This window comes from Lepisosteus oculatus, chromosome 3, assembly GCF_040954835.1.
Source record: "Lepisosteus oculatus isolate fLepOcu1 chromosome 3, fLepOcu1.hap2, whole genome shotgun sequence".
Classification (NCBI taxonomy): Eukaryota; Metazoa; Chordata; class Actinopteri; order Semionotiformes; family Lepisosteidae; genus Lepisosteus; species Lepisosteus oculatus.
In genome coordinates this window covers 64,992,169-65,014,237 of record NC_090698.1, presented here as the reverse complement: position 1 = coordinate 65,014,237, position 22,069 = coordinate 64,992,169, and the positions used below count along the sequence as shown (strand labels likewise).

Genomic DNA, 22,069 nt, shown 5'->3' with positions numbered 1-22,069 from the left:
AAACTGTTTTAATAAGTTTGCCCCCAAATGTTAAAAGATGCATTTGTGGGTGTGTAATCCCAGCTTTATTTTTTTTAACTTAATTCTCCTTTTGCTCTCTAATAAATCCCAATAATATGAAAGCAAAACAGACAACAGTAAATTAGATTTTGATTTTAATTTAAGAATGACATTTGTCATGCTGTACTTTAATAACCAGAATTATTTAGGCATTAATAGAGTAAAGCACTATTATTTTTTTAATTAAATGCCTCTTTAATCTTTGCTAATTTCAGGATTAACAATTGTTTATTGTATACTTCTCTATTTATTAATATACTGAAATTAATTACCATATGAAGAAGAGCAGAGGCTGGCAGAAATCCAAAAACAGGCGCCGACTGGCATGAAGATTATCTCTGTCAAGGTTTTCTTCTCTGGTTTTGCCATCCTCTGCTCATATCCAGCTCCTGTATTCTTTAACTTCCCCAACACAGTGTACCTGCCAGTTTTCTTACCTGACTCTCCTGCGGTAGAAACACCTGCACTCAAACATCAGAACCACACCTTCTCTCACCCTCTCCAGCATGAAATTTCCCCTGCTAAAATTACACCTCAAGATCCTTTTTTGGGGAGTCCACTGCCCTACAGTGATTCTGGCAGTCAAGTTTTATAATGTTAATTGTTGTATTTGGTTTGAAGAAAATTGTGATGTTGGTGAGTTTGAGAGCTTCCTGTTTGTAGTGACTAATGTAACAAATTGTATTTACATATTACACATACAATCTATTAACCAAAATGTAACCAATTTTCCTAACAGACACTAGCATATTTTCCAAAGAACACATTTATGCCTCAATATGATGACTAAAGCCTTTTAAAAGAATTTCATCACCGGATGTGTTGTGGCATATACAGTATGTGTTGTGAAATTTCACTTTTTTACTTATACCTCCAGAAAATATGTCACGTCACATACTTTCTGAAAGATTTCATACTCCCCATTAAAAATATAAAACTGTTGTAGTGGCCTTCATGAGCATATGCTATATGGTCTTCACATACTGTATTTCTCAAAAGATATAAAGTGTGCTTCTAGTTTTTATTTTTAATCGTATAATTGGAAATTGAATTTTTATGAAACCCAAGACATTAGAAAGGTGATAGAGGGAAGATTCAGTAAAAACTGAAAGACTATCTAGAAAAGTTAAAATCACCAATTCTGCAAACACACAGCCAATGTCACAGTGCCTTACAAAGAAATGTACCACCCTGTTCTTCCTATACCCGTTTCCATCTGAGCATGCAATCATGACACTTTCAAATAGGAATTGGTATTTAAAAATACACTGAGTGCAGATGTTGTATATCGTACCGATAAACCTAAAATGTTCTATTGTATGTAAATGATTTTGTTTTCCACAGAAAATTAAAACATTCTCAACTGCATACTGTGAGATGGCAATAGGTTCAGACAAGGATCTCTGTCTTGTCTGAACCTACAGCCCTTTCACACAAATGCATTTCAATATTTTGTTATGGCAACTCTAAATCAGTTCAAAAGATTAGTGCAAAATGAGTTTGAATGGTTACCAAATTAATGGAATGGAAAATGTCTGCCTCTACAGTATAAGTTTCCTGTAAGATACTGTATAGAATTTAAGCCACAAATCACATAGTGATACAACAAGCTAACCATGAAGAACAAGGAACTTTCAAAGCATTGCAGCATTAAAGTGGTAAAGAAGCAAGGATTGGGGAAAGGTTACAAGAAATGTTCAAATTCATGGATCATTGTTAAAGAGTGCATTGTGTGTTATACCACCCAGCCAAAACCAGCCATAGATCAAGTGGGCCTTGCCAACTAAGGAGTCAGGCAAGCAAACAGTGAAGCTAACAGTGATTTTTAAAGATTTAAAAGCAAAATTCTTATACTTTGCTTTTAAATCTTTATAGAAGTCAGATAGGTCGGAGTCAGTATTCATACGTACATTGACACCATCCTGGTCTCTACACAAAACTGGCCTGTATAGGTAAACAGCAAGAAAAATGAAATTACTGAAACAGAATTTGTGACAAAGCATGTAAAATATACAGCAGAAATGTGGGTAATGTTTTGGTGATGAGACAAGAGAAAAATAAACTTTCTGGTCTGAATGCAAAGCATTGTGTTTGGTGCAGGTCTGACACAGACACACCACTCAGACACCATAATTTCAGCTATCACCTGGGAATGTGAAACTTGTTATGACTGAGGAAGAAATGGATTCCAATTAGAAAAGAGTTCATTTGGAAAAAAAATACATCATTTGTAATTCAGGGAAAAGTTTCAGTTTAAAAATAAAAAAAAAGTAAAAACATATGCAGGTCATTTTACAGCTTATCATCACTTGGAGAAGATGACTGGTATATCAACCAAAGGTGAACTAGAATTGATGTAAAACATGATTTGTACTTATAAATGGACTTTATTACTTGGACAAGTGTTGCATTTTTACATGATATGTTTAATTGTTCTCTAAGTATTTGTTGAGTATTTACACATGTAAAATGAATGGTCCAATTCTGAAAAAAAAACATATTTTTACAAAGGAACAAGTAAAGAAATCTTTATACTTGCTATACAACAGCCTGTTGTTATAACAGAGTTTTGAGTCAAAACACTTCAAATCTGGTGTAGCTACAGTATATTGCACATTAATCATATGTGTCATGAAGAATTATATCATGCTTTATGCTGAAAAGAACATACATAAAAATTAAACAGCTCAGGTGCAGAGTTAGTCAGAAGGAACTGAAAAACTGAAAGATTACCAGTCCAGAACGTGTCTACTGCAGATCAACATCAGTAACTTCTTTATTGGAAACACCTGCATTATTTGAAAGCTTTTTAAAGGAAAAGGCAATAAAATAATAGTACTGTTTTAACTATTCTTACTTATCCTTTTGTAACCATTTACATTTTTGAATTACTTGATTTTGTGGTTCACGGCATGTTCTCATTTTTAAATATTTAGCCATTTTCTACTCATACTTAGAAGGATGGCTGTTTGAAATTTTGTAGAAATTAACCATTGGCACAATAAAACTGATTTGCCTCTCCTGTCATCAAGCCAATAAACAACAGTGCAAAAAGACATGAGAATGCAAGCATTTCCTTCTGATGTGTTTTTTTCTATAAAACTGAAGAAAAAAACGAAACTGTAGATTTGATGGAATAATTGCGAAACTGAGTTCATCTGGATGAACTGAAATGTGATTGCAAAGTGAAATAACTCTCTCTGTTCTCCTTGCCTGGACAGTAAATAAGTATAGTACATTTTTACAAGTGTTTGAGTATTTATTGAAGTGTCTTTGATTTTAATTTTTCAGTAACATTTTTACTTTCCTTTTAAAATCTAAAAATGAACTAACCACAAGCCTTGAAACAAGTAGGTACAGTAGGTCATTTCTGTGTTTGAGCTAAAACAGCTCATTGGCCAATGACTTGAATTCAACAATGAGCATGTGACTCCCTAAATGGGTGACACACCTCTATATCACAGAGCCTACTTTCAGCAAAGGCTGGTCTCCTTTCATACAATAGAGTGCATTGGAGATACTGGGGTAAAGTTCCCAAGGACTTTAAGTCAAAATCTAACAGTCATGAGCCCAAAGAACTACCCAGCAAGCTGTGCTGTCCCCCTTAAATCAATAACTGTATTTGTAATAGTTTTACTCTGTTTTGATACCCTATGTTTTGCCTTGTCTATCTGTCTGATTGCAACAGAACCTGTGGGTATTTCAAAATAGTTCTGTAAGTGCAGAAAAGTTTTTTTGTGCAGAAGTGCAGAAACCTCTTTCATATGACATGGTATTTAAACCTTTATAAACTGCTTTGAAATAAGTTTAACTTAGTATCTTTTCAATAATACAGTAGCTCTTTCATATGACATGGTATTTAAACCTTTATAAACTGCTTTGAAATAAGTTTAACTTAGTATCTTTTCAATAATACAGGTGTGCTTTAGGAATCATTAAGACTCACTAACCCTTTCTTGCACACTAATTATAAATTCAGCAAGCTTACTGTATGTTTCCTACACAGTTTACATCACTCTTTAGAATATGTCTCTGACTAAGATTGATATTTCAAATGACATTTACCTCCTTTAAATCTGTTTCCATCATTTAATTAAAGATGCATTTAACTTTTACAATTCCCAGTTACACATACTGTAAATTGTAAATTCTGTGTGTTAAAACTATTTGAACTAGAATTTGCACCATTGATGGCAAAGATGACACTTCTGTTCTTTTGTGTATACAGTACCAATGCTTCTGTAAGGTTTCTCAAAACAATATTTTATTGTTATAATGAGGCTGGATTCATTCAAGTACAAATCTGAGGTAAAATAATTTTCATGGCCTGCTGTCCTCGATAATTTTCTAAACGCCTGCTAGGCAAACTAAGAAAAACATTGTGAATGTGCTGAATAGGGTAGCTGCATTCACAATTACAGAAAGGTCTGAAAATGGATTGCAAATAAAAATAATTTAAAGTATCAAAGGGCTTCAGAATAAAAGTGCACAATGTGATTTTAGAGACCTATATAGCTTACAACTTCAAATAATAAAAAAGAAAATACAATTACATCCTCAAAAGCACTATTATTCCTTTTTATATGGGAGGGGATTAGTGTTTTGATAACATTAGCATTCCAGTGTGGTTTCGCCTGAATTGATAAATATGTATGAACAGTAAATTCTGCAATGGAATGGAGTCCCATTCCTTCTGCCTGTTGCTTGCCGGGATAGGCTCTGGCTGTTTTGCAACCCTATGTTGGATAAAGCAGTTGGAAAAGGAGTGGGTGGATGAATACAGTAGTTGATTTCCATAACTCAAAAACTTCTGGTGACAACTTTATTTGGACTCTAGTAGGGTAAGAATTCTCTATCACGCAAAGAATTCTTCAAAAGGCCATAGGACTGCATGCTATTCTCCCACAGGGCTGTGAATGGATCTAAGACAAAAGGAGGCATGCTGTAAGTGATCCACAAATTCACAACATGTGAGGGTACAAAGGTGATTTTATCATCTCTCCCAAACAATTCAAGTCCAATACTTCAGTTTTATGTCATATTTCACATACAGGTACTGTATGTTCCTTTTCTAGAATCAATAGAGCTGAAGTGTCTTTGCTCCAAAGCCAAACATGCCACATTTATGAATCCCCAAGGTAGTCTTGCACAAAAAAAACAATTCGTTGATTTATTATCTTTCTGCTGCATTTTGTGTTTGTTTTTTTCTTCAAAAGAATAAAAGAATCAGCAACACGGCACATAATGAAATAGCTGATGCGGGATGTTCACAATCCACGCTTTATAGCAAAATGACTTATTGTAAAAAAAAAAGCTAATTTTTGTACAGAACAAACAGTTGTCAAGTTCAATTTTGTCTGCACTGCTTTCAGAGACAAATGCAAATATGTATAAAAATGAAACAATTGTGGTGTCCCTAAAATTATGGTTTTGCTTTTGTTTGTACTGTATATCAGAGAGCTAATGCCTTAAGGGCATGCAATCAGATTCAATGTACCATATTCCAAACTTCATTTGTCATTGTATTTGTTTCCAGCTACAGCTCCATAAGTCAATTTTCAAAGTCTTTCTCTGCATTATGTATTTTATATACTGTTACTTATCCATCAGAACTTCACTGTACTGTATATAAGGTTGACTTAATTATGTAAAAGGAACATAAGCTCCAGACGGCTACTAAAATCCTCAAGACCCAACAGTACCTGTTGACAGTTACAACCTTAAGGTTGTATCCAGGTCAGTTTAGCATGTTACAAGGTACACATCCTTTTCAATGCGGATAAGAATAGGTAGTCTAACCACTCACAATTAATTTTCCTGTGCTCTTTCATACACCATGTGCAATGCCTGAGCATTCCCAAGGGCTGACTTATTTTGTCTTTATTTGCAGAACCTCCCGTTGACCCTAAGCATTTTAGTCCTGCCAATACGGCAGAAGGTCTGCAGCAGCACATTTATTTATTCCACAGATGCTGTCTACAACTCAATGGGCAACACAGCTGGGGTTTCAGTGCCGAGAAAAGTATGTGAACCCCCCTAGGTTGATCTGTATTGTTGTGTATTTTAGACTTCACGTGTGCAGTAATTAGATCTTCAGGAAAGTCTTAATAAAAGATGAGGACAACCGGATAAAATGTATAGCACAAAGACATAAGATTGTTTCAAATTATTCAATGAATAAAGTTATCCAACAGTAAATATCCTCATACGAATAAGTATGTCAACCCTTAAATTCAATAACTGGTGGCACCTCCTTCAGTCTTCGGCTAGACAGTTCTTGTAAGTGTTCATCAGTCTCTCTCATCATTTTTTAAGAATTTTGGCCGTGCTTCCTCCCAGAATTAATAATTTCTTCTCAAGTTCAGCTGAATGGATGAATGGGATGGTCTGATATTCGCCTGCAGAATTTGCCAATACGACATGAAATTCATGGTTCCATCAATGACGGCAAGCTGTCTACTGTATTTCCTGTGGCAGCAAAGCAGCCCAAGAAAGAATACGCGCACTCCCATGGTTCTTGGTAAGGATGAGGTTCCTCTGTTTGAAAACATTTATGTCCCTTTAAGATTTATGTCCTTTTAAGAAAACCTTGGCCTGCATAAATACTTCTAAGAGCACTGAGCTGGCTCATTATGGTCACCATCATTTAATGGATACTGATGGAGTTAGTGTCCCCTTTTGTGTACTATAAGCTCCAATTTTTATATGTACAAAATTTCAGTACACAGCACATGTGACACAGTTGCTTTAAACGTTCATCCAAATTCAAAGCTTCCTTTGTCTACAATGCATTCTCATGATGTTTTTAAATATCAGCGTATCAAAGGGATTTTTAAATATCACTGTCAGCAATATTGAATCCAGACGTACCTGTATGACATGATTTGCACGTACACTATTTTGAAATATTATCTACTACATCTTGAAGATTATAAGCACATATTAACATAATGCTATGCAAAGTCTTAGACATTAGAGACAACCAGGAGTTACAACTTAAAAAATATTTTTAGATGTGATTTTAGACATTTTTAATCACATCTAATTGACTCACAAGTAAGGTGTGCCCTGTCCTCTACTACAGTACATTTGTTCCTCTCTACAAATCCAGAAAGATGTAAGGGTATTTTGTTTTCAACAAAATGCAGATACATCAGGATGTAATAAAAGGTTAAACCAAAACGGCAAAACACTCAGTAGATGACAACCCTAGAATTGTATTTCTGTATAAAAAAGAATAACAGCCTCCTGAAGTACAACAGTTGTAATGATATTCATGCATTAAGTTTGCACTTGTGTCTTTAACAAACCTTCTGGCTCCAAACAAGTCTAGTGTGAAATCAGTCACAATAAGGCACTGGTGCCTTCTAAAAAAGAATAGATAAGCTGCCAAATGGCAAAGCTTGAAAGAGACTCATGGGTGATTGCGTTCTTTGCCATTGATTAGCAGTTTCCATGGTTTGGCAATGAGAAACATAGCCTTTTTGATGTTAAATCATTTCCCCTAGACCTCTTGGACTGATAAATGTGTCGGAACAAAAATATTTGGACCAACTTGAAACTAAAGCGCTGTGTTCCTAGATGCAGTCGTCTTTTAGTATACAATATATAAGATAAGAACACTTTATTGGTCACATACAATTTCTTGCATTAGGAATTCATCTTTTCACATACCCCAGCTTGCTCTTCATGAGACACACAGACAGGGAGAGAAGCTTGGGGTCAGAGCGCAGGGTCAGCCATTGTACATTGCCTCTGGAGCAACTGGGGTTAAGGGCTTTGCTCAGGAGCCCAATGGAGTAAAATTCCTCTGTGGGATTTGAACCGGCAACCTTCCAGCCACAGGGGCAGATCCATAGCCACAGAGCCACTGCTCCGCCCTCAACTATGAACTAGTTGCCAGTTTCACAAATTGATGTTAGTGTGTTCATCCACTTCCATTAAAATGGATAAGTTATACTTAAAAAAAATAAGGAACACACCACTGTTTTCATCAACACCAGAAAGTGAAATGTACAGAATGTGATCAATTGTACTCCTTGAGAACAACGATGTAGTCATGATTGTTGTTTCGCCTCTGAGACTGTTCTGAATATCAAGATATTAATGTTAATCAATGACGATACACGTTCTGAGCATTTCTCTGTTGTACTGTATGTAATTACTGTATGTAATGAAACATTGTAATGTTCTCTGTGTGTATGGCATGCAGAAAAATCACCTGAAGTGGGCACTACAGAAGTTTTATAATTACAGTGAAGTCAATCACTATTATGATCCAACAAGGGAGGAGAAAGGTAAAACATGACAGAACACTAAAATCTCCCTGGGATCAACAAGTTTCCAAGGTAAAGAAGGCAAACTCATCTATTTTGTATTAACACAGGTTTCTGTTCCTCACAATTAATGCCTGCATGTTTTATTTAAACACCAATTAATAGTGTCTGCTGTTCATTACAGCATTTGCTCTACAGTCTTGTCTCAGCAGAAAGCTCCTTATCTTCTGTATGTCTTCAGTGACACATCACAGAGGATGTAATGTCATCCAAAAAACAGAAGAACTTCTCAGATCAAGTGAATAATATGAAGTAGTTTTGAAATCCCAAGGGGACTCTAGATACTGTACACAGTTCCACAAACATGTAACAACAACTTTATGGAGGAGCAGTTCTACACATTCAAACAAAGAACATCTAAGGTAAAATCTTCTCTGCTGTGCTCACCACCTCAATCAGCGAATGTTGGACAATTAAATAGCATAAACATTAACAAGTGAGAAAGACACTTCATTTCTTTGAGTACAGTACATGGATTTGGAACATTAATTGAAAGAAATGGCACCTACGTTCATTAATTACTGTTTAAGAAAAGTTAAAATCTGAAGTGGCTTATTATGGGACAGTATAGACTCCAGACCATTTATCTCAAACAACTTCATTTCAATGGCTGTTTGAATTAAATCAAAAAAAAAATCAAAATACAATAATGACAAAACAAATAATTAAAAAAAACTTTCATCACAATATTGTTTGTTTTTCACCCAATCTCGAATTCTATTTAAAAATTTAACTTGGGAATCCACCTGCATGATATATTGGAAATGTTTGTTTTATGGGTTGCAACAAGAAGTCTGGTTACTACAGGAAAAGAACTGTTGGGCAGCACTGTTTCCTTGCACTCAGATAACTCCATATACTGTCTCCTGTCTAAAGTCAATAAAAATAAAAGCCTCTGTTTGCCTTAGTACTCACCAGATACAGTCACTTTGGCTGTCCTGCTCACGATGGCTCCCACCCCTTCCAGAGAAGCTTGGCACTGGTACAGGCCCTCATCAGGCCGGTGATGCCGCGAGTGAACAACATTCTGGATTATCAGAGTCCCATTTGACAGCTGCTGCCTCCTCTCGTCCACCACCGCACTCAAGAACACGCTGTCCTTCTTCCAGGAAATGACAGGTGTGCCTTGATCTGACTCTGCCATGCAGTCCAGCTGCACAGTTCCCCCTCTCACAGTGATTGTGTCAGCAGGCTCCTGCAAGAACTTCAAGGCAGTGAAACTCTTCGCTTGTGAACCTGAAACACAAAACAACAGAATCCTTAGATGTTCGCATCGATTTACTCTCCATCCTATCCAGCAAATAAACTGAATACTGTATTTCTAAACAAAACATGTATTGAAACCACAATAAATGAGCTATGGGAGATGAAAAAGTGCTGGAGACAAAGCTCCAGGTATGTGTAGGATAGCTATGGAAGGGAGAGTTTTAATTGTTTGGGTAAATTGATATTTTTTCATTATTTCTTACATACTGTAGATGTAATGAGAGTGGAGTGTTTAAGTCAAATCCTAGGTTCTGTTGTTGTACCGTTGAGCAGGGTTCAGTACTTTACTTAAAAATTGTTCCATGAAAATGCACCTGTATAAATGTGCACAAATATAAGCTTTTTGGGGGTAAAAGCATTATCCAAATAAGTAAAATGAAGTTTAAAAGAAGTTGTGAAGGAGGCCAGACTCTAACCTCTCCCTTATTTAAGTCAATAACTCAATAATTTTAATTCAATAAACAGTTATTGTTATTCTGTTTACTGTATCTTAATTTTAGAACAATTCAATATTATTGTCCATGCATCCCATATTTTGGATGATCTGTGTAAATACTGTTATACTGCATTGTAAACAAACAGGTCTAGTGAAAAACTCCAGGAAAGAACAGGGATTCAGATACACAGTAGTATAATATGTGTAACTTTGGTAAACAGATTATACTGTATGTGCAGTTTGGTATTAATAAAATAACACTGTCACACACTAAGGAATCCAGAATTTAAATGAGCATAATTTGAATAAAAATGTTGCAATCTGTGAAAAAAGAGCTGCAGTGTCTGGTATAAAAAGATAATGCCAAGTAATAAACTAGCACTAGTAGGATCTTTGGCATGAAAACTTCCAGCACAGAAAACTGGTGCATCTAAGGAAAACATTACTTACAAAAGTATACTGGCATAACAAAGCCCTGAAAATGCTTTTTGCTGTTTATGATGCCTGACAGGGGTATTTTTTATTTACTGTAAAAAGGTTATAACTGAAAAAATAAAGCCTTTGCATGAATATTTTGTCCATAATAATTAAACAACTAAAGATAAAAGAGAAAGTGTATGCATATACAGTATGAGTCTACTAAAACAGTTCCAACAGCATAAAATAGAAGCCTGTTACAGCAAGTCTTCCAAAGAGCATTCAAAATCCCCACTAGAAGTATTCAAACACGCATTTTCAAGCATTGTTCAAATTGAGATTTCTGGTAGAGGACTGATTAGCAGATCTCACTTTGAATAGCAGATTACAATCATAAAAAATGCATTTGAACCCACCCTACAAGTCTACTGGCATTAGGGGTTGAGTGAATGGACATTTTGGCTTGACAATGAATCTCTGCTCTGGCAGTACTGTATGTGCTTTATCACAAGATTTAAACCTTCATCTTTAAATACGTGACATTTATTGAAAAGTCTTTCCACGCAAAAGTAATAAATATCAGTGATATTTGAACCTAAACATCCACAAGGGAAAGGGGGTGATGCAAACTTTCACTTTGTAATGAAGCTTCCTTTAGAATTGATTAAAATAACCAATGTTTCAGCCATCTAGGCAAGAACTCCCAATGAGTGCAGGGATTGCTTATCCAAGTACATTGGAAATCTAAGGAAGAGAATTTTTACTAAATACATATTTGAAAATCCTTTCCTTTGCCTCCCCATTCCAGCACTCTTAAGATCGATTTGGATTTGCACGCAACACGTTTGTTATTCTGCCAAATGACAGTAAAATGTCTAGCTAAGCATCAGGTGCCTACTGTATTTGTCACTGTGAGCGTTTATTGTTATGTTTTATTCTATGTCACAGATCTTCACAATTCCCACCATTCTCCACATCATGATATCCCAAATTTCCTCTGTACTGCACTACAGTATACGTATACAGTAGTATATACAGTATATACTGTATAATGTCACCACAGTTTAATGCTCAGCTATGATTGTGCATCTTCAATGTTTCAGTGTCTTCAGATTAATTAGCTGTTAGTTTTGTACATTAATTCTTGAAATAATAATATATTTTTTTCACCATTAAAATGTCTGGGTGAAGCCATTGAAATAACTATTAAAGAATTTAACCAAGACTTCTCTTTAACTAGGAAAAAAAGTATTTCTTTGTTTTCTGGATCTGTTTTCCACACTTTAGCTATCCATCTATCTTCGGTAACTGTTTTATCCTTACTGGGCTCCAGTGAGCTGAAAGGATCCCTAAGCAAGCAGGCAGGCATATTACACCCTGTATGGGATGCCGGTTTATCACAGGGTGACTTCTGAGACATCAGTTAGCTTGTCTGTATTTGCTTGTCTGCAATTAGATTGCAGAATCAAACTAGAGCACTTAGAGAAAACTGACATGAACACAGGGGCTGCATGCAATCTCAGCACCTAAGACACATCTGGTTAGACCACAGAGTTGGGAGGGAGCTGTGAGACAGCCAGGTCACCATGCTGCTGACACTATAACAACTGAGAACAAGACATTGTGTCCCTTACACGAAGTAAACTTGCTATGTACAGAGGACAGCATTAAAACATAAAAAAATGCTATTGGTTCCAGTGCTCATTTGCTGTACAGTATATTTAATGCCTCTGTAGATTTTTCTTTATGGTATCTGTAAGATTCTTCAAATTCCTCTCTTTTTAGAGTTCTGTACATATTAAGTAAACGTAAATTACGTCAACCATAGTCTCTATATTATTTTATTTCCATATTTGTTTTTGAATTATTGAGAACATTGGTTTTATCATCCTTACATGAAGTGTTCCTTGTTTGTATTGTGTTTTCTCATTAAGAATCATCAGTAACGTTCTTGTCATACCCACTTGATTTGAAATCGCTGTTTGAGTATTTTTTAGATCTTGGCTCTTGCCCCTTTGACTGCACACATAAGGAGAATGAGAAAATGAGGAAAGGTAGGATCTTACAACCCACATCCACTTTTGAGCCACTCATTTTTTAAGGTGTCAAAGGCAACCCAGCCATGTACCAGAGGTTGAGCATCACATGCCCAAAAGAAGGAGGCCATAGGGTTTGCTAAGAGCCAAGAGAACCTTAGCACCATTCTAGGCAGTGCACTCATATTTGGGGAAACAGTTAGTTTGTGATATGACAAGCAGTATGCTCGAACCCATGACACAATATTGGTCACAGAATCATCACTCAGGAGGACTTGGATTGCTCAACGTACTTCAATACCAATCTTTTGTGTTTATGTTGGAGTTTTTGATATTTTTTGTCTTTTATCTTTGGTTAAATGGCAAATTTGGGAGCACTGTCCTTAGCATTGAGTACACTGGGACACAACGTTCGCAGTGTAACAGTGAATTGCATATGAAAGCAAACTGTATTCCATGTGCTTAAACAGAAGCTAATTTAAATTAAATATGTCAGTTCTCTGTTGGGTACTTAAATGATAAATAAGAGTCTAACAATCATGCAGATAAGAAGACATATTTGTTGACTTTGAAAGTCAACCTTGATTTCTGAGCCAACAATTGGTCATATATTTAGATTTCTGTTTGATTGTTTAGAATTATGTTTTATTTAAATCCAACATTCAGGCATTGAATAATTCCCTCTTTTACTTGTTCTTTTCGCCTTTAAAAAATAAAATGAGATAGTGCTTACTACAAAATGTTACTATAAAGAGAAAGTTTATATAGAGGGTTGATTCTTCAGATTTTATAATAATTTGGGTATGATGATCTTCATTTACATAGGCAGCCTGTTTCCTTAACAAATAGTGCTTACTACAAAATGGTACTATAAAGAGAAAGTTTATATGGAGGGTTGATTCTTCAGATTTTATAATAATTTGGGTATGATGATCTTCATTTACATAGGCAGCCTGTTTCCTTCACAAATAGCATGTCATAATAACTCATCATTGCTAAGACTGAAGAACACACAGTGCAGCAAGGATACCCACAGAGATGCAGGGAGTGCTAACTTTTTACAACTATCCATTTCATTACATCAGAAAGAGCATGATGTGTAATTGAAAATTCCGTCTAGCTTACGTTTCCTTTCCCTGGGCTATGGGAATAGTTTAAATTTGATAAGATGACATGGGATCCGGTCTGTGCATACAAACGACAATAGCCCAGACAGCTTGTCAGAAAACCCTGTCAGATCTGTGGAAATGAAGTGTCAGAAAAATAGCATACCATGAGAGTCAGTCAGCATTTAAAACCTCTGTATCTCCCACTGATTGTGCAAATTTCATTTGAATATACTCTTGATACAGTATCAGAGACCCAGTCTCCTTAAGGCTGAGAGAAAGTATAGAGGAGTCTTATTTTCAGCACAAAGATGGCCTTGGTGTAGCAATACAACAGAGAGACAGAAGGCTGAAAACTGGTTTCTTTTCTATAACAGACAAGAACTAATTCTTCACAATGATTGGAACCACAAAATTGGTAATGAAGTATGCTAGTGTACTGACACTCAATGGCCACTGCAAGGACAATGCTGAACTAGCACTGACAGATTAGTGAGGAAAAATGTCTGGTTCCTGCTCATCTTGTAATGCTCTTACCTTTACTGGTTGAAGTTCAATAGTTCAGTAGCATTAACAGATCATGAGCCAAAATACGCACCTGATGAAAAATAAGAACTTCCTATAAAGAAGATTACATGATGGTTCAGATTAGTGTGCCCTGAAATCATATTTGCCTATTATAAACCTTTTACCCTTTGTATACTGTACTATTTATCTACTGTACTTATATATTTTCAGCCTTTGGGGTGGTGCAGTTGCTCTGTGGCTATGGATCTGCGCCTGTGGCTGGAAGGTTGCTGGTTAGTATCCCGTGGCCAGCAGAGGAATCTCACTCCGTTGGGCCACTGAGCAAGGCCCTTAACCCCAGCTGCTCCAGGGGCGCTGTATAAATTGCTGACCCTGCGCTCTGACCCCACGCTCTGACCCCAAGCTTCTATCCCTGTCTGTGTCTCATGGAGAGCAAGTTGGGATATCTATTTTAAGCTACAATAGAGGTAATTTCGAAAGCTAATATTTATCAACACAAGCAAAGGTACCTCAGTGATTTTCATTATTAAAAAGCATATTTGTTTCACTTAAAATACTGCCTGTACATAGTTTTACAAATATATATAGTAAGCAGTTTATGTAAGAAGTATTCATCTTCAAATCAACTGTACCTCCTGATCCAAAAAGCTCAAATAGAATTTACACACCTCCTTAACCATAGGGAGACTGAATTCTGTTGAGACAAGTGCAGACTGTAATTTTATACATAGTATTAATTTCTCATTTTGCATTATATGAGACCCTGACATAAACAACACTTAAAACCAAGAATGATTACGACAAGATCAAAAGTGTACTGTATATACAGTATAAGCCATCTTGAAAGTAGTGACTGAAAATCCTTCAATATAATACCTGCTTTAAAATAAACTTGCTAAACAATGGTGCTTTTTAAATTAATGAGTATAAGATGGTAGTAGCCAAACATACAATCCATAAAATAATGGAAAACACAGAAATAATCTAAACACAATATTTATGAACTTATATACTGTATGTGACAGTGGAACACACCTCCCACGCGTGGGAATGCGCAGCTACAGTACCACACCTGAGGCCAATCAAGGCTGCGCTTTGAGATCCCCACACGTCCGCAGACAGCGTTCAAGCTGAGAATCAAATGTGTTCGCAAGCCGGCCACACACCCAATTGCCCTCATCTACCAGAGGATTTTTTTTCCTCGTTCGAAAAGAATTCTCACATAAACCGTATGACAACTTCACTCTATCCCCCCCACCTCCACAGACGACTACACACGGGCACACCGCACAGGAATAAGAAGCGCTCCGCCGGTACCCAAGCAGCTCCCTATTACTGTAGATCCGACTCTGTTACATGTAGAATCACAAAACAAAAAAGTGCTTCCAAAAAGTTCTGTTGTGCCTATGAGAATTAATTAAATTAAAATTTAATTAAAATAGTGAATCTGTATGACTACCTCACTCTATCCCCCCAGCCCCCCAACACCACCCTCTGAAAACTACTGTAATTATCTTTAAAGAGAGGTGTTCTTAAAAAGAAGAAGAAAATGTGGGTATTATTAAAACACTGGCTAATTATTCTACTGTTTAAAGAGAGGATTTTTAGTTGTGTTTGACATTAGTTTACTTCCATTGTACATTCCATGTAAGAAAATTATTTTACATTGAGTATTTATAAATTAACAACAGTCACATACATTACAATGATTACAAGAGTTACAAGTTCTAGTACTGTATGTGTAATGTGCAGATAGCACATAATTTTCCCATAACCTTGTTTTCATTTATTGGTGTCAGATAGAAAATACTTTATTTTTCACACTGATAGACAAGGGTTATGTCTAATGTATTCTTTAGTGAACACCTTTGACAATCCTGAAGCTACTAAAATGTTTGGCTGAGGTAACAACAAACTGTACCGAGTTTTGTCTTCATCTCACTCACGCATTTGGTACACACTCTGTTGTTGTACAGTAGTTGAGTGAGTGCACTCACTAGTTTTGATGCTGTTTGGATACTGCAAACATAGGAATATGACAACATAGGCAATAGAGCTTCCTTACTGAACTGTATGTACTCTTAAAAATAAGCTTCTCTAGTTCAGTTAGATCCTAATAGATGTGGTAGAGAGACAAAATATAATGGAGCTTTTTTGGTGTAACTCCCCTAGCTGAGGCAACTGAAGCCTGATGGTTAGGATGTGGAACTGCTGCAATGGTATAGATGGGGTGGCAGGAGCAGTGTTAGAGAAATACTCAAAGAGAAGTTCAGAAAGAGAAATATATACAGTGTATACTGTATACTTATGGGAAAGTGGAAGTAAAATATTTTGTGAAATAAAGCTGAGATCCCACTGAAATCTATGGATCACCATAAGCACTCTTTTCTGACCTGTATTCTTCGATTTTGGACAGTCGTGTTTTTCTGAACTCGTTCCCCTGTCTGCCTCAAACACAAATAGCAAAGCGCTGAAGTTGGATCAATTTCTGCATTTGTTATGTGGGGTTGTTTATTTTTTCACACACTTGTTAAAATTAAGCGAGCAGCGAATACTTCATGGCTCATCTTCTCAATTGCCATAGCTTGGCTTTCTGATCCCAGGTCAATTACACTCTCGTTACAAACCAGTGCTTTCACTTTCACACTAAACCAACAAATGCTGGTGCATCTGAATCAGTTGACTTTTTCTACACTGCTCTTCAAACAATCTAATCCACTACCGGCTCTCAACTGATTCCTTCATGGAAGGAAAAAAGAAAACTGTTCATTAAACTTTCAGCAGGAAGTTAAACTACTATACATACCAGAGGTGACAGATTTAACATCTGAAGTATTCCTTCTGAATACTAATATTTAAAAACTGGAAATGCTGAAAGCAGTTGTAAAACAAAACAAGACATTAGGGTGATAATTCATTATATACTAAATTAATGACAGCCCACACAAGAGGATGATAGTGTGAAGTAATAGTTAGGAGCTTTAGACATTTAATTAAAAGGTTTTGCATTAAGTGTTTCGTGTTAACGTGTCTTTCTGGGGAAACTTACACCCCTAGCCTAAGGTCAGAACTGTCAGAACTCCCCTTACCTACAAGGGAGGCTGCTGCAATGGTGCAGTTAAGATATGGAGGAAGATGCCTGCAGAGTGAGCGGGCAGCAAGTACAGTATTCATACATACAGTAAAGAGCGAAACAGCAAGCTAAATTTTTACCCTCATCCCAAACATTAACAACACGAATTAAGTAGCTCAGCCAAATTCTGATAAAATGAGTCAATGGTTACAAAGGGAATGCATACTTAGTACTTGATGAGAAAATAACAGCCTTGACTGAACATCAGTCCAGTCACAATCCCTGAAAGGATCCGCAAAATGTTGATGCAGATGAAAATCCTAGATCACATGGGATTGGAATTCAATGGTAGGAAGCATTCTGTGGACACACTGTGGAAGAAGTAGGACACTAACAGATAATGAGTTATCACTAGCTGTGGTTTAACATAATGGATGAGGCTGGATTCCAAGTGGAACTAACAAAAGAAGAAGAATACCAGCTTAAAGGAATATCAGCTCCTGGGTAGAAGCTTGGGGAGAGGAAAGAATCAAGGGCCAACATCTCACCAGTTGCACACCAGACAACAGGGGGTTAAAGGGGGAGTAAACCACAAAAGCAACCATGATGTGGCCAACGCCGATGCAAGCGAGGAGCTCTGACCTAGTGACTGACAGTATGTTTTCTCATCCTTGGGGAGTAGTGGACATCAGCAACTGGAGGGTGGGCTCCAATGGGAATAGTGAAAAGAAGGACAGGGGAGAGATGAAACAACAAAGATAGGCCATGGCCATAGGTGCAGTGTGTTGGACTATTGATCAGAAACACAGAGGGGGAGCAGAGAAACGAGTGTGGATAATAAATGAGACTTGGGGAATGGGAGACAAAACAGCCACAGTTGTTCCAAAGTTAGAGGGAGGGTTGACAAGATCAGGAGAACTGGAAGGAAAGAGCAAACACAATGGCAGGTGCAGGAAGCAGATTGTTTTCTATGAAGAGCCTGAGTTCAAAGCACTGCTTGTTCAAGAAGAGGCGAGAGAGCCTCTCAGATCTTGTCTTGGAGGAGGTGAAAGAGACAAAGCCATGCTGAGTACAAGACATGACCTCTCTGAGGGGTCTAAAACACTGAGTGCTAGACAAGATTTGCACCAAGTGCACCTTACATATTCATACATAAGAGAGCAGAAGTGCAAGATTACAATTTGACCTCCTTCCGATGGCCTGTCTAATAACAGTTTTTCCTGAGAAGCATGTTTTGTGTTTTGAAAAACAGGCTACAGTACTAACATGCCAATGGATGTATGCATTATACTTTTGCTTCCTGCCTTATTGTAAATCAAGTTCACATAACCAATGCAGACATTCACTTTCAAGATAATGCATGTTTATTGTAATTACGACGTGAAAGACAGAATGGCCATCTTTTACCCTAATAGCTTGGGCCAAATAATGTGAAACTTCCATTTCTAAGGCACAAGTCAGTAATTTTTTTACTTGTAATTGCTAGACATTTTCAGGTAAACTCTAAATTGTACCAATCAGCCAGTCAATTAATTAATCTCCTAAATTCCCACATCTTAGACAGTGCACAGACTGACTTGATTAATTCACTCTCTTCCTCTCTAGGCCACACAATTTAGGGTGTCAAGCTGATTCTGAGCCATCCTTTTGTCACTACCATAAACAAGCCCTCATGGGGTTTCCTTTTTTTTCTTCAGCCTCTGTGAAACACCAATACCACCAATTCCAATGGTGACAGAAGGATTCAAGGGAAACCAAGAAACCAACTTGTGCTAATAAACCTAATATAGGGATAACACAACATGCTACACCAATTCCAGGATACTCTAGTGACTTTTTTCACCCCTGTATTTACAGTATCACACATTTTACTAAATCATCATCACCTTCACCAGGACAAGAAAACTGAAAATGGATGGATAGGTATTAAAGTGGACAGTAAATGCACCTTAGAATTCCACTTTCAAAATGAAATTCCATATCCATTTATAGATGTTATTTTCCACACTGCATGAGCTTAGAAAATCTGCTTTTTACCAGCCCCAAACATTATACTGTTATGCTTAGATTGGATGCTGTGAACACCAGAGGCTCGAAGGCTTTCTGTGAACACCAGAAGCCATAATGGAGAAAAATGGAAACTTTAACGGAGAATCAGCTGTTAATATTAATATTCAGCTGTGCTTCCATGTTGCTTTTCTATCTACCTTTAGAGGCAACAATCAGGTGATTGATTTTTTTCCCCTTCTTTCCTCCTGCAGACTGTCAGGCATTATTTGACTCTAGTGGCGACGAGCAAGTGGGTATTATGCAAAGCATTTTAAAGGACAAACTAAGAAGAACAAAAACCCACAGCACCCTATGCAGTCTTTGGCACTGATTAAAAGAAATCTGCAACTCTCTCTCACTGTGCCCATCTTCTGTTCTACCCCACCCTGCTGTGAGGATTAGAATGTGAATCCTGCTTGGCTATAGACATCACAAAGAAAATCAAAATGAATGGTGCCGGACATATGTTAAAATAAAATATGCTGCCTTAAGGCTTTTCCACACTGGATCCGATCTGTCATTCTCATCCGTCATTTGAAAAAATCTTCTGTTGAGTTTACTGCACATTGGATGTGTTACAAAAAGCAGCAAAAAGAAACAGTGGAGGTTTCTTCAACCAGCACCGGCAAAGATGATGAAGACATACAACTAATCCTGTGGAGTCAAAGGCAAAAACATAAAAAGTGACAGTGGATGCACCCAATATGGAAGAAGTATAAAACTTAGAGGGAGTATCACAGGATGAAACAAGAGCTCAAACTGGACATTGAATGTTTCATTGTTTATGTCAGCTGTTTGGTGAAGCTAGACAAATAATGGTTTATCAAAATTCTGAAATGTCAATAACTTAACAAATGTGGAAAAAATATATGCATATACTGCACATACATTAATTTAATGTGGATCCATGTGCTTGTCCATTGATTTGCTTGTTCTGTGCATTCTGCTTTATAAAAATGATTTATTGCTGCTCTAAAATTACTCAAGGTACTTCTGAAAGGCAACCTTTGACATCTTAAAAAGCATTTTTAAGTGCATTTACAAATGCTGCTTTTGAGAAGTAAAATGATTCATCTAAAGGATCCCACTGTGTTTCTCACTTTTGGGGGTGGGGCCCATTTCTTCCACCATTGAAGTACAACAAACAACTGAGTCAACTGCACAAGACATTCTGCTCCAGTAGCTCCATGCCACAGTTAAGCCAAAAATTGCTTCAACAATTGAATTTAGGAGGAACGTTAGAAGGCCAAATTGTTAAAGCCTAAATGAAATTCATTCAGGACACCAGGGTCACCACCATTTTTTACAAACAGTTCAGAGGTCCTTAAAAACCTAGGTCCTAGGTTTTGCATAAGAGCCGATGGACTTCCTACAGCGCAGGGTGCTTTCCCCATACTGGTCCATGAAAATCATTTACAGTAGCAACCTGGTTTTCCTTGCAGATCTTCCATCTCTGGTCCAGGAATGTTGAGTTTCTGAGATCTGACTATCAGCTATACCATCTTGTATACAGTATTCGTCATTAATACAAAAATACTTTTAAAGCAAAATTGAAAAAAAAAATAGAGAAAAAACATTGAATAACAGTGTTATTTTTCTTTTTTTTTAGTACAATCAGGTACTTAACCTGGTCTAAACAGAAAACAAAAAAGCAGTTATCCATGGGATTGGACTGAATTATTTTAATTTATAAAGAATTGACAATTGCGATGATAATTAAGGATTATAAGAGAAAATAAGAAAGCTGTCAAACAAGGAGGCCATACTAGCCATCAAGTTTACTTAATTTCTAGTAGTTAATGGATCTGAAGATCACTTCCAGCTAGTTCATGGAATAAACAGGATATCAGCTTTGGTAGCATGATCCAGACTCCTATACTTTACTGTATGTAAACAATTGCCTCTCTTGCCATGTTTTAAATGTATTTCCACTTAGGGTCTATCTGTGTCCTGTTGATTTTGAATGTGTTCACCTTATCAGGACAGTACAGTTGAAAAAGCATTACTAAATAACAAATATAAATGACAACTTTTTAAAACCATAATACAAAATACAAATATACCATAATACAAAATATATTTTATTGTCACATTGTTTTGGGGTCAAATCAAGCAATGTATACAGTAAAGACAACCTTCAGTCTTTTTCTGCTCTGAAATCCTTATCTAAAGGTAAGAATCAAATTTGCTGGGAAACAGTGGATCCATTGGCTATACTGTAGGTTGAAACAACACAAGTAGCAATAAGCACCCAACACCAGTGGGAAAATAAAAACTCCTCAGCAATACTCCAAAAAGAAAGCTTAAAACTGAAAACTTTACTTTGTAGATGATGCAGAATAAAATGCTTGATCTCTTATTTATCTTAATGGAATCTGTCATTTTGAGTCAAGTTATAATATTCGCAGAACAGAAAGCAGGAACATTCATCAACGAGAGCACTGAAGCCCTAGAGGTCCAGTTGTAACTCTGCCAGACTGCACTACAGAATGGCACTTTCTTATTTATTCAAGTCATGCTGACTCCAGGATTGCCTTCCATCATAATCAATTGAGGCGACTCTCCTCTTAGAGGAGAAGAAGACAAATTTTGAGGTATCACATTCTTGCTAAACCAACACTCCCTGCTGTTACAAGGCCAGCCAAAGACTGGAATCCAGCCAACAGCTGCTCTGCTCATATCCTCCCAGTCAGGAAACCCACTGAACCGCCAGTTTAAAGAAAGCAAATGAACACTACAAGAGCTGACCCCTAACTAGAGCT

General features: G+C 36.8%; 1 protein-coding gene across 3 annotated transcripts in view; it reads right to left on the bottom strand.

Moving 5' to 3' along the window:
• The window catches only part of dcc (DCC netrin 1 receptor), a 381,511-nt gene that overhangs the window by 245,225 nt on the left and 114,217 nt on the right, over window positions 1-22,069 (bottom strand). For all 3 annotated transcript variants that reach the window (XM_069187368.1, XM_015363992.2, XM_015363996.2), the window contains exon 2: window positions 9,312-9,632. In XM_069187368.1, the coding sequence (XP_069043469.1) occupies window positions 9,312-9,632 (321 nt within the window). The remainder of the gene's footprint in view (window positions 1-9,311; window positions 9,633-22,069) is intronic.